The sequence below is a fragment of the Danio rerio genome, chromosome 20, assembly GCF_052040795.2.
Source record: "Danio rerio strain M-AB ecotype USA chromosome 20, GRCz13ab, whole genome shotgun sequence".
Taxonomy (NCBI): Eukaryota; Metazoa; Chordata; class Actinopteri; order Cypriniformes; family Danionidae; genus Danio; species Danio rerio.
Genome location: NC_141040.1, coordinates 53,637,908 through 53,651,577, shown reverse-complemented (window position 1 = coordinate 53,651,577; position 13,670 = coordinate 53,637,908). Strand labels below are relative to the sequence as shown.

The following is a 13,670-nucleotide window of genomic DNA, read 5'->3' as shown; positions in this document are numbered from 1 at the left end:
CCGTGTGAATGGGGCTTAATGCTTGCCCCACCTTCACGCTCCTCTTATTGACCCAAATGCTCTAGAAGTGAACGCGAATGGATTGGTTGATATCAGCTGTCCATCACTCAGTCATCACTTGTGGCTTGGGATGACAGGGAAAGCTACTACCGCAAAAATGTAACGCACTAAAGACGAGAATGAAAATAACACTGACAGATTTTGTTTTAGAAACCGTCTAAATTTACAAATAATGACAATGATCTTAGTAGTGATCATGTGCTGAATGTAATCCACTATCTACACTTTTCCAAGAGTGGATAAAAGACTTCCGTTGGCTTCAAGTCCGCTATGAAAAGTCTGTGGGATGGAATTTTTAGGTAACTGTTTGCCACATCTAGCACGAGAGCTTCTGTTTAATCCTTCATATTCAGATCCAGATGCTGTCTGCCATGCGAGTGGCAGCTATATGTAAAATTTAACACCACGTACACCATCGCAAACGGGCTTGCACTGAGTAAACTAATATCGCTACTCATGAAAAGGCTGGTATTGCTATTACATGACATATGATATAATAAGGTACAGTTCATGTCAAAAGCATCAATGCAATATCAGACACCACCCGTGAGAACAGCACAGTTAAGGCCCGTGCACACCGAGACGTTTTTTGCTCACGTTTTCCGTTGACGTTTAACGCCTCATCACTATATACAATGTGGTTGTGCACACCAACACGCAAAACACCAGGTTAAAAAAAAAAAAACGCCTCATGCTCGTTTTTTTTTATTTGACACGCTTCGTTAAAACCTTCTCCACCAATTAGGTTGGCACTTTTGTTCACGCGCACAGAGCTGCTGAAGTTACAGTAAACAGCACTTGGAGGCGCAAAACTGTCAATGCGAGCGCACATTGAAGAAGATGCCCAGAGGCGATATGAACGTGGAGCTGCGTATTGCTCTGTGAACAATAATCATTTCTTCATCGCTAGAGCTGGAGCTGCTACTTGAACCATCTATGCTTGTTCGAGTCACCAGTAACTTTAACAACAACCGTGTGAACTTCCTCTCTTCCTCTTCTTCTGTGTTACAAGCGGGCGTCGGAAGCTTAAAGTTGTGTAGCGCCATCTAACGTCAAGGAGTGACTTTGCATACTCTTCTACTTGACGCCAGTGAAAATCGATTGGGTTTAAATACTGAAAAACGTCTCGTAAAATGCTGACAATAAACGCAAACGAAAAGCGTTGCGGTGTGTAGGAGCCTTTATGTCGTTAACAGATTCATTCATTTCAAGCAGTGCATGCAGGGCCGGTGAGCGTTCCGTGTATCTTTTAGTCACTCAGTTATGTTATAAATATGTATTTTGTTGTGATAACGGGATTTCGTTGAGACATATTTCCCTCACACATGCATATATATTTTTTTGCTTTTTAGTTTTGATTAGTGTTCATTTCAAATGCAGTAAATATGTTTGTATAAAACTTGTAGTAACGGTGTTTATAACTGGTGTGTGCGACAAAATTTTGGCTGATGCGTCTAGATTTTTAAAGTAAGGAGCACCGGTGCTACCAAGCAAATAGGCTAATTTCGAGCCCTGCTTGCTGTTTTACATTTTGAGTTAAATCAACTGAACTTTTCAACCCAAGCTCATTCTGGAAACGTAGCCCCGCGGACGTTTCTGGAGACCACGTTTTATGTGGCTGGAGGTACGTACGGTGCGTATAGTTTTTCTCGAGCGAACGCTGCGGGGCGGTGTGGCGCTGCTCCACTCCTCCTCTTCGCCCTCGCCGGCCGACGGCTCGCCTCCGAGTGGAGGGCTTTCCTGATGCAACAAGTTTGTCCGCTTAGCTCACAGCGTTACGTCGGCGGAGCGGAGGCCCCGGAGGAGGAGGAGCCGGCCGCGGGGACGACCGGGATTGAGTCCGGGAAACAGCGGTTCAAGAAATCAGGTAAGATGAAAAATATAATCCAAAAAACAAGGGCGAGAACGAGGCAGGATCCGAAAACGAGGTCGAAATCGAAGACGAGGCCTTTTGCTTTTTTTTTTTTTTTCTGGATGGCTTTTGCAAACCGTCGCTTGGGTTTTGGGAAGGAGGAGGAGGAAGAGGAGGGCAGCCGGGTCGGCCGGGTCGGCCGATCCGGCGGCTTTTCACGCGAGGCGCGAACGGCGAAAACAAAAACTGCTCGAATACGTACCTCCAGGGACCTATTTCGCGGTCCGCAGAAACGTCCGCAGGGCTACATTTCCACAATGAGCCTGGGTTGGAACTTTTGTAGTCATCTCAACTTGTGTCAGTCAAACTGACTAAAATATTATGCTAAACTTCTCACCGTTTTCTCATTCAAGTTTGTTCTCTTTGACTCATTGGATAGAAACGAGGCTTTATTCGCAAATGTTGTATGTGATATTCCAGTTTTGCGCATACATTTAATTTGTGTATTTGGATATAAACATAGCTACTGTTGCATACATGAAGAAAACTACTGGATTAGTGCATTTTAAATTTTGTACTCATGCACTAAAATAAATTACGTTCTCTCTTGTTGCAGATTTCTTTTTTTACTGATTTCTATAGTAATAGTCACATCTGCTTTGGTTTAAAAACCATTTTAAGCAGTTTCAGCATCAACCCTAAATACCCCCCACCACCTGCCTTTCCTTTTTGGCACTTTCTCACCATAAAACCCGTCTGAGCCTCTGCCGAATGCTTGGCTCAGCATTCATTCCTGAACTTTACTGAGCTTCCTCCTGTTTAAACTGCTCCGTGAGCTGTCTGACTTCCTCTGCTCGTCTCCAAATTCCCTGTTCTCACTCTGCTTCTCTTTTAACATGTCCTCTCCCTCTTTCACAGTTCCAAGACTTCCACCACGGAACATCAAGGTCTATAACCCAACTCCCAACAGTCTGAATGTGCGCTGGGAACCCGCCTCAGGCCAGGTGCAGCAGTACAGGGTTGCCTACGCCCCGCTGACTGGGATTCGACCTCTTGAGTCTGTGAGTGACGCACAAATATGCAATATATTTACATTCGTGTATTTAGGGGACACTTTCATGCCAAACTGCTTAAAATTGACATATTAAATTAGTGCTGGGAAATGCGAATACTTTCTGGGATTAATTGCGACTCAAAATTATCTGAAATTTTACGCAATCTTAACTGGAACATGAAGACAGGGCGGGACACATAGTAGCCCCTTTCCTTTATAAAAACAGCAGAATGAGGCAAAAATATTTATTGATCTATTTAGGCTGAACTGACAAATTACAGCCTGAGGTATCAAGGCATTTGTGCTGCCCATTACACTACAAACCACAGGAGAGGGCAAGTTCTTCAGCAGGATAGTGCTCCTTCTCATACTTCAGCCTCCACATCAAAGTTCCTGAAAGCAAAGAATGTCAAGCTGCTCCAGGATTGGCCAGCCCAGTCTCCAGACATGAATGTTATTGAGCATGTCTGAGGTAAGATGGAGGGGGCATTGAAGGTGAACCCAAAGACTTGATGAACTCTGGGAGTCCTGCAAGAATGATTTCTTTGCTGTTCCAGATGACTTTATTAATCAATATTCCCCATGAACATAAATATACCCAAATTACCCCGAAGAGATTTACCCTGTTGGTGGTCCCTTACACAGATTGTTAAAAGCTTATACCAATAAAAATACAAATTCAAACTATAAACAATACTCAAATGAATCACAAAAAGCAACCACAACAATGGCAATATTTAAAAGACACAGAAGAACTGCATATAAAGAGAGTTTCACTTTACAGGTTTGAACACAGTCCATCTAATCAGAAGGGAAGCATCTAATAATTAACCTCGAGTTAAGCCGTTTCTTTAAAAAAGTAGTCAGCAACTCTACATTGTTTCAATATAAACAGTAGCTAGACACATTGAAAATATAATTAGAGCTAACACATTTCAAATAATTATTAGGTCAAATAATAATAAAAAGGATGAGGACCTCGATTACCTCCAACACGCTAATGTAAACTAAATTCAGCTAATAAACCCGAAACAAAGACAATGGATTGAAAGCATAATGATAAACAGCAGTATTGAACTAAATATTTATTAAACTACAGCAAGGAAAATGGCTCTTGTCAACCCTACTGGGGAATGACTCATGTGAATCTGCGAATCTATTTATTTGAACAAGTTCATTGCTACAACAAACCGTCTGATTTGATTCACTAGACTTTCCAATAGTCCTTCAGAGAAAGAAAGAGGAGATGAATATTGCAGGATGATGTGTTTGTTTATTGAGAGAGTTTTCTTCAAGATCCATCGCTGCCTAATGGACAAAGTAGCTCATGACTGAACAACTGTAAACTACTCTTTGTTTTTTGCTACCGTCACAGTATTTTAAGTTAGTTTCGTCATTATTAAAGTTACTTTCCAAAATGTTTAGCACTTACCTTTTTACTATTTGGCATCTAGTGTTTGCAATACAGTCCCTCCAAGATTTTACAGGGATTTCTTTTAAATGTCTGCAGCCTTGGTGGCACGGTGGCTCAGTGGTTGCCTGACAGCAAGAAGGTCACTGGTTCGAGTCTCGGCTCGGCCAGTTGGCATTTCTGTGTGGGTTTTGCATGTTCTTCCTATGTTGCCTAAGTAAAACAAATGCTTTAATACAGTAGTTGGTGGTTCATTCCACTGTGGCGACCCTTGATAAATAAGGGACTAAGCCAAAGGAAAATGAATTAATTAATATCTGCAGCCTAAAATTAGATTTTTTATGTTTTTTTTTCAAAACTTTTGACATTGTGTTTCAGTTCTCGTGTTTTGCAATGGAAATACACTAAAATTCTTGTAAATTTTTTTGTTTTGTTGATGTCAAGAGCCATTGCACTCCCTGAACACAGCTGCTGCGCTCGTGCATCCAGGTTAATCATGAACAACTCAGTGCGCATGCGCTAGTTGCACTATCGCGGTCTGATTATGTTTAATCAAGGTTTATATGCCTCAAATACATAACATCTGTGCCAAATATTTCAACTGACGAACATATTAACAATAATACAACCGTATAGCCCAATTAAATGTATGCATTGGCATGTTACAGCCCTAATGAGTATGATTATGTGAAACTCCATATATATACATATTGCATTGATTTCGGGTACTTAGCGATGCACGCACACATATATGCACAATCCTTAAATGCTCTGCTGAGTTAGACTCTATAATACCTGTTTTATAACTTCAAACTATCAACAACCACCACTGAGCTATAATATATCGTTCTTCCCGTGGTGGATTTTGGCATAGTCCATTTCACGAGAGATGGCGGGGGTGAGTGGAAGAAACCAAGTCGCGGGGGGAATATTTTCTACAGAAATAATTTATGATTTCTTATTTGGCCCGGTACCAATTGTTCCACGGACCGGTACAGGTCCGCGGCCCGGTGGTTGGGGACAACTTCTTTACGCAATAGCCACCAGACGCAAGGAACAACCGCTTTTCCATTGACATACAGGTAGTTGTCATACCTGTTTAGATGCCAGCATTTGTGTGCAAGAGCACTCGATTCAGCTGGGTTTCTTTATTTATTGATTTATTTTGGAGATAATGTTTACATATTTCTAAATACATATGAATACAACAGAAAGACACAACACCAATATAAAACAAACAAAAGCTATAACAATTTACAGGCCCGTAGTCAGCCTGGTGAAAGGTATGGTTCTTTTTTTTTTCTCAAAAAGTGGACCTTTTTGCAGTTTTACGCCTCAGTTTCTATTTAACTCTGAGATTTAAATACTGCGTTTTGCTGGATTAGCTAGTCAGATGTTATCATAACCACAGTTTGTGATGTACTAAAAATATGTTTTTAATACAAACATGTTTTTAAAAGAATTAGGGCTGTAAAAGCGCACCTACGTAAAGCAGCATGAACTTTTATTATAATGCTGGGTTCACACCAAAATGCGACGTAGTGATGTGACGTTGTGCGCCGAGGCTTCGAAGCATGTATCAAAAAAAACGATACTCGCACTGTACCGGAGCTTGATTCGTTTTGCCATCATCACGTGATCAGTGACGTCCGAAGCTTCATTTTCGCCTATACCCACGTGACTGCTTCGAATTTTGATTCAAAGGTTTAAACACCCTCATGGGTTAGTAAAGTTTATAGCGAGAGATTAGGCGTCGATTACATACATTTCTACTGTTTCAAAGCACTGCACCTGTCTCACACACCAGTAATTAAACTAAAATACAATAGTAATTATCTATCCCTGTACAAATAGTAGTTTATCTATCCCTGGGATAGATCTTGTATTGTAGGAACTGAGCAGTACAAAGGCTTAGAGTCCCACAAGACTTCATTACGCTTCACTAAATATAACAAGTAACGACAAAACGAGACATTTTCATATCCTGTGTGCTGACCCATATTAGTCGAACACATCAGTTTGAGCCGGAGCTAATTCTGTCATGAGCTTTAGTGTATGAAAGGAATGCAGCAGCCTCTAAATGAACACATGCACAGATGTGGTGATAATCCCGCAGGGTGTTGACAGGTTACTGATGGGGTTTCCCTGTCACCTCCGATCCAGTCTCTCTTCAGCTCTAGCCGCCCCCGAGGAAAATTACACGCATTTGACAGTATTTATGTAGCATTTAACCCTGTGAGCACATCTGTTTGCATTACTTATCTGTTTGGAAATGTTATCTAGCCCTGCTAATCTAAACATGGGGCTTAACCAGTGACGTAATTCTGTATGTTCACTTTGCCAAACTCTTAAGGGTTGTAATACAGTGGATGTTTGTAAATATATTCTCCTCTATGCTATCTAAACCATTGGCTTCTCCTTAGGTTCTCGTTCCTGGCAACCTCAACAATGCTTTCCTGGATCAGCTCGTTCCAGATACTCCGTATTCGGTGAATGTGATGGCGGTGTATGCTGATGGAGAAGGCCCAGGGATTGACGGAAATGGAAAAACATGTGAGCTAAATGATTAAATATGATGCTTTTTGCATGTACTGTGCAAAAAAAGTTTGTTTTTTTAATTATTGTACAGTTGAAGTCAGATTAATAAGCTCCCCTGGATATTTTCCATCAATTTTGGTTTGATTAAAAGAAGATTCAACCATGATATCCTTCCATGATAACTGAAAGGTGGATAAAAGCATGACTTTTTCACCAATGCTTATGTTTATAAACAATTGCTGCCATTTTTTTCTTTGTCGATAAGCCACTTAAATTGGACACACATCACAGTATGCATGAAAAGATCTTTCAATACTTTCATTTCATTGCAACTTCACAACACTCACAGCATCCACATGGCAGCACAACCACTTATAATAACTTGGCTTTCGTAAATGTTGTCTGTTTCAGTACCACGAGCTGGACCCAGGAATATGAGGGTCTTCGAAACCACCACAAGCACCATCAGCATTGGCTGGGATCATGCGGAGGGTCCTGTACAGCAATACAAGATTTCATATGCTTCGTTGACGGGAGATCCCATCACAGAATTTGTGAGTAAAAGTCTATAGCAGGGGTGGCCAACCCTGTTCCTGGAGAGCCACCTTCCTGCAGATTTCAGTTGCAACCCATATCAAACACACCTGCCTGTAATTATCACGTGGTGTTCAGGCCCTAATTAATAGGTTCAGGTGTGTTTGATATGGGTTGCAACTGAAATCTGATGGAAGGTGGTTCTCCAGGAACAGGGTTGGCCACCCCTGGTCTATAGTGATTATTGCTACCGTACATTTGCACGTTTAGTTAGTTTCTACTGCAGCCCAGCTTTAAGGGAACATTTACAGAACGTTCCTTAAAAGTTGTAAATGTGATCACAGAACATTAGTACTACTTTCTACTAACCTTTCTCGAACATTCTTTGTAACATTAATAGCAAAACCTTCTTAGAATAACATTCTTGCAATGTCTTTGATGTTGACTCAAAATATGACTTTTGCTCTTGTTCAATCTACTTAAAATGAGTAGAAACAACACAATTCTTAAGTATTTTTTGGGACAACTTAATTGTTTTATGTTCAATCTACTTAAATTTTGTAAAAACAAGTAAGTTCACTTAATCGATTTGTGTTGGGAGAACATGAAGGAATTGATTTCATATTTACAGTGTTAGGGCCTACTCACACTATGCCATCCGTACCGTGCCCAGGCCCGTTTCCCAGATCGTTTGAGAAGTGTGAGTGCGCTGAATCGGGCTCAAGCACTGTTCACTTGGCCGGCCCTGGCCCAGTTGGAAGAGGTGGGCCTGAGCGCGGTTCACTTGGGCCCGAAACTGAAAGCGAGACGTGACTTTCAAGGAACTGTTTCATATGGATTTATTAATCATTCTTACTGTTCAGTAAACGCAAATTGCCGTAGTTTATTAAAGACGCAAACTCCTCACTGCACGACAGCTGCGCACCTTCAGCAGACCTCCTCATTCCTGCAGCACGAGAGCTTTATGATTGTTTATAAGCGCCAAAAGTGGTGGATCTGTTCGGCGAAATATCTGACTGCTTGTCACCGCATCCCTAAAGATTGTTTGGCGAAATATTTGACTGCATATCAAACGACTTAAACGATATAGCTAGAGAAATCTCTACTGTGCTGCCGAGTGAGAGAGCGCTTCTCACTGAACAGCGCAGCAGCGATGACATAAGCGTGCCAAGGCCTGATTTTGGTGTGAGTGCGGGCCGTCGGGGGAGACGAAAGGGGGGACAAGCGTGCTTTGGCCCGGTTCAAGGCAACTGTACCTAGTGTGAGTACAGCCTTAGTTGATGTAAATGTTCTCATAATGTTGATAGAAATATGCTCTTAGAGCATAATATAATTAAATATTAATATAATATTAATATTTCCATTGCATAATATAATATAATTAAATATAATTTAAATGGAATGTTCTAATAATGTTTAAGTAACGTTCTGAAAATGTTAAAATAACATGAGGTGGAAACATTGTTAAAATGTTTTGGATAATGTTATCAATGAAAAATTAAAACATTGATGTTAATAAGTTGACGTTTTGAACATTCTGGAAAACCCTACTCAGTGTTTTTAAGGACATTTTTAGCAAAGTGACATCAGAAAATATTTTAGTATTTTTATTATGTCTCAACACTAAAAATCTTATCTCATTCATGTATTCATTTGTTTGTTGATTTTTAATTGCATACTTATTATTGAAAGGTTCCTGCCATGAAAATAGCCTTGGTTGCTGACATGGCATTAAATACAAAATACATTACATCACATTTTGAATCTTCCACAATAATGTTTTAATAACTTACTGACGACATTAGGGAAACATTCTTAGAACATTAAGGCCCAATCCCAATTCTATTTTTGTACCCTTCCCCCTTCCCCTTGGCCCTTACAACCAAGGGTTAAGAGGAAGGGCTTCAAAAATTTGACAGAATTGGGACAGCACTACAGCACCTGCACACGTCAACATATGTCCTCTCGATCTCCTGCTTCATGTGAGATCAGACGATGGGGACTGCTGTAGGTATTCCAGTTGTGTTATTTATTGGTATTTATCTTCAGGAAATCACTGAATGCATATAGTATGTTATTATAATGATATTATGTGACACTAAGATCGTAACTGTACTGTGTATTTACACAGTGGCCATATTCATCAATGTAAACACACCAAAAACAACATTAACATTATAGCAGACACTGTAAACAGCTCATTCCCAGCTACTAGACATTACTGACAGGGTATTCGAGTGTCAGAATGTTGTGGGGCTGCACAGGAGTTATTAATAGGGTTTATAGATAGCAAAATTTAGCGTTTTTTTAGTGTTTTTTTTTTTTAAAAGCATGATGGTAAAACACGAACGCGGTTATGCATATATCCGAACATGTGTTTGTTTGTCATAATAATTCGTAATAATGACAAAAAATACTAATTTGTGGATCTCCTTACTTCTGGGTTCAGCTGTGGCAGGTGCATTCTGGGAAATTTTCTTACCCCTTGGTTTCAAGTGTAGTCCTGAAAAATCTCATTCGAAGGGCTATTCACCCCTTCCTCTTAGCCATACGCCTTCAAGCTAAAGAGAATTAGGACACCACTACCCCTTGGCGTGCATGTGTAAAACGAGGGGTAGGGGTAAAAGGAAGGGCTAAGGGGTACAATTGGGATTGGGCCTAAGACTATAGATGAGACTTAAACATTATTAAAACATTTTGAGTAAGTTTTTAATAATGCAAAACTCAAAAATACTACTACTACAAAAAAATTATAATAATAATAATAATAAAAAAACTTAATGGAAACATTTTCAGAACCTAAAGTTGTTAGCTGGGAATAATTTTGAGTTCTTAAAAATGAAAAATGTTTACCTGTTTAATTATTGCCTTTTATATTTGTACATTATATGATTCGTCGTGTATGTTTCATATCTCAATCATTATGGTTATGACTATTCAACCAAACATCACATATTTGATATGTGAGCTAACTCTATCAAACCTCTTCAGCTGCTCCAGAACGTAGCAGCACGAGTGGTCTTTAATGAACCTAAAAGAGCACATGTCACTCCGCCACTCATCCATTTGCACTGGCTGCCAGTTGCTGCTCACATCAAATTTAAAGCTCTGATATTTGCTTACAAAGCGACCTCTGGCTTTGCTCCTTCTTATCTTATCGCATTCAATCTGCCCAGTTGGTGAAATGAACTCCCTAACTGCATCAGAACGGCAGAGTCACTCGCTGTCTTCAAGAAACGACTAAAAATTCAACTATTTAGTCTCCACTTTCCTTCCTAATCTGAAATTGCCTCTCTGGCTATACATCTAACTGTACATTAGTAAAATTACATTACTAATGCTTTGCTTCTTAGACTTTACACACCTGTAACTTGCCTACAGCACTTCCTCATTGCTGCTCTTATAGTTGTGTAAATTGCTTCCTTGTCCTCATTTGTAAGTCGCTTTGGATAAAAGCGTCTGCTAAATGTAAATGTAAATTTGATGGTTTTCTCAACAGACTGTTGTGCCTGGCAACAGAAATAATGCTATGCTTCAAAATCTGCATCCGGACACTCCGTACAACATCACCGTTACAGCAGTTTATCCCGAAGGACCTGGTGGATCCCTGAACGGAAACGGAAAAACACGTCAGTTTTTGTTACATTTTTCTAGGATTGCTATGCAAAGAATCTTCTGTTTAAGAGTAATTGACTAAAAGTTTCAGCATTACTTCTTCAGAGGAGACCTATTATGCCCCTTTTTACAAGTCTGATGTGCCTAAAGTGTGTATGTGAAGTTTAAGCTCAAAATACCACACAACTAATGCTTTATAACTGCCCCTTTTAGGATTTGATCTTAATTGTGGTATTTTGGTGAATGTCGCTTTAAATTTAAATGAGATTGTGCGCTTTCGAAAGAGGGCGGAGTTATAAATACCTGTGCCAGCATAGTGGCACATTCAAAAACAAGACTAACGTCCTATGCTATAGTGGGTGGGGCTTTCCCCCTCTGATGACACGTATAACAGGAGAACGTCAATCAAAGTGTTTCTGCAAACTGTTTTGATCAAAGCTGATTACATTATATTATTATTTATATATTTTTACCATTTAAAGCCAGTTATATTCACAGACTGTTGCCACACAACTGTGTTAAGACAGGTACTTTTGGATAGTATGTCTCCTTTAATGCACTTCTCAGTACTATGACACAAGCCTCTAGCTGATATTTTGCTCTTACTTTGCATTTTCTGTTCAGTCGGTCTACTGGCACCTCAGAACCTGCGAGTCTCAGACGAGTGGTACACGCGCTTCCGTGTGTCCTGGGATCCTGCTCCCTCTCCAGTCATGGGCTACAAACTGGTCTACCAACCAACAAGTACGAAACATTGCAGTATTATGACTGGTAACACTTTACAATAAGGATGTATTAGTTAATATATGTACTAACATGAACAAACAATGAATAATGCATTATTACAGTATTTATTCATGTTAGGTAATGAACATATAGTCATTCATTGTCTGTTGATGTTTCTGTCACGATCACATAAAAGAAGACTTGGAACCCAACTGCAAGTAAAAATAGACTTTTAATGAAGATCTCACAAAAACAGGTAAGAAGGTGACTGGAAGTAATAAAGATCCGTGTAGAAGAAATAATCAGAATAGAGCTGGATCGGCGGCGCCGATTAAATGTTCATGATAAACATCAACAGAGAGGATCAATCATTCATCTTCGATGAAAGCAGGAAGCATCAAGAAGCTGCAACAAGGTATCAACCAGTCCACTCACCACCAGTGAAATCAGCGAGGAGAGCCTGACAAAACACAGAAGACCGTGAACATACAACGAACTGACAAAGTGAGACAGGAATGCGGAACATTTATAGGCGCATAAATGCGCTGCACCTGTGGGGTGCTGATTATCCATAGATATATACACTAGATGTCGCCTGGCCTATTGTTGTCTCTTGGATGGAATGCATCAATAGCACCGCCATCTTGCTACAGGGTAGCGCTCCTTTGAAATGAATGCGGGACCAAGGGACAGTGGAGGACTGTGGCCATGCAAAGCCAGAGATACACACATATATCTATGATCGGGAGTTTTCCTCGATGTTAGTATGTAATTTTTTTTTTCTAATTACGAAAATTATAATTTTACATCACTTTTCTACATTGACGGATCAGTGATCGCACGGGCATTCCTGACAAAAAGCTTGTGTTTGTGTGTACAGAAATGTACTATTCACCCTCCCTGTTAAATTTGATTTAATCCGTGTCCTGAAACACAGCTCCTCTCCTGCTTTCACTTCTCATACTGACGGAGGGAGCGATTCGTTTGTGAATGAATCCCCCAAACGACTCCTTTCACTAACGTTAGCCGACAATAATACAAGTTTCTGGCAGCGCAGCATCTCGTTGTCATATTTCTTTTGCATTGTTTGCTGATTTTATTCAACAAAACTAGCATAAGCCGAGTGTTTAGTGCGAGTTGGAGCTGCTTTGCCGTATGGTGAATGCAGTAAGTGACTGTATTATCATCAATAACGTTACCTGATTAGCACAAAAGTTCAGAACATACAAAAACAGAAAAAACTTAATCTTACCTATGAAATGTTCTGCCTTTGTGCTTTGTTTTCTTTGTTTGCTCGTTACTACACCCGTAGACAGCGCTAAAGTCCCGCATCTTCACGTAATAACACTGTCCTGACTAGTGCGGTTGAATGACATTTGTCCTGGGAGCACTGTACCAATGTGGCGGCGCTATTGACGCATGCTCAGGGTCCCAATGCGATATCTAGTGTATATATCTATGCTGATTATCAGCTGAGCGGGGCTCATGTGACCACTCAGCTGATGACATGAAAACAAACAGCCACTGACTCCCACACGAACACAAGCACAAATGCACACACGCTAGAAACACATACCACTAAATGATTAAACTGTCACACAAACACAGACACTTTTAAAAAGAGAGCTGATAGATCCACAACCGTGACCGTTAACTTACTGTGCATTAGCTAATGTTCATTCATTCATTCATTCATTCATTCATTCATTTTCTTGTCAGCTTAGTCTCTTTATTTATCCGGGGTCACCACAGCGGAATGAACCGCCAACTTATCCAGCAAGTTTTACACAGCGGATGCCCTTCCAGCCGCAACCCATCTCTGAGAAACATCCACACACACATTCACACACTACGGACAATTTAGCCTACCCAATTCACCT

The 13,670-nt window shown here is 40.3% G+C and overlaps 1 protein-coding gene across 14 annotated transcripts in view; it reads left to right on the top strand.

The window, feature by feature from the left end:
* The window catches only part of col12a1b (collagen, type XII, alpha 1b), a 243,441-nt gene that overhangs the window by 133,452 nt on the left and 96,319 nt on the right, over positions 1-13,670 (top strand). For all 14 annotated transcript variants that reach the window (XM_087298610.1, XM_087298613.1, XM_087298609.1 and 11 more), the window contains 5 exons: positions 2,831-2,973; positions 6,801-6,930; positions 7,327-7,469; positions 10,949-11,078; positions 11,689-11,808. In XM_087298610.1, coding sequence (XP_087154736.1) covers positions 2,831-2,973; positions 6,801-6,930; positions 7,327-7,469; positions 10,949-11,078; positions 11,689-11,808 — 666 coding nt within the window. The remainder of the gene's footprint in view (positions 1-2,830; positions 2,974-6,800; positions 6,931-7,326; positions 7,470-10,948; positions 11,079-11,688; positions 11,809-13,670) is intronic.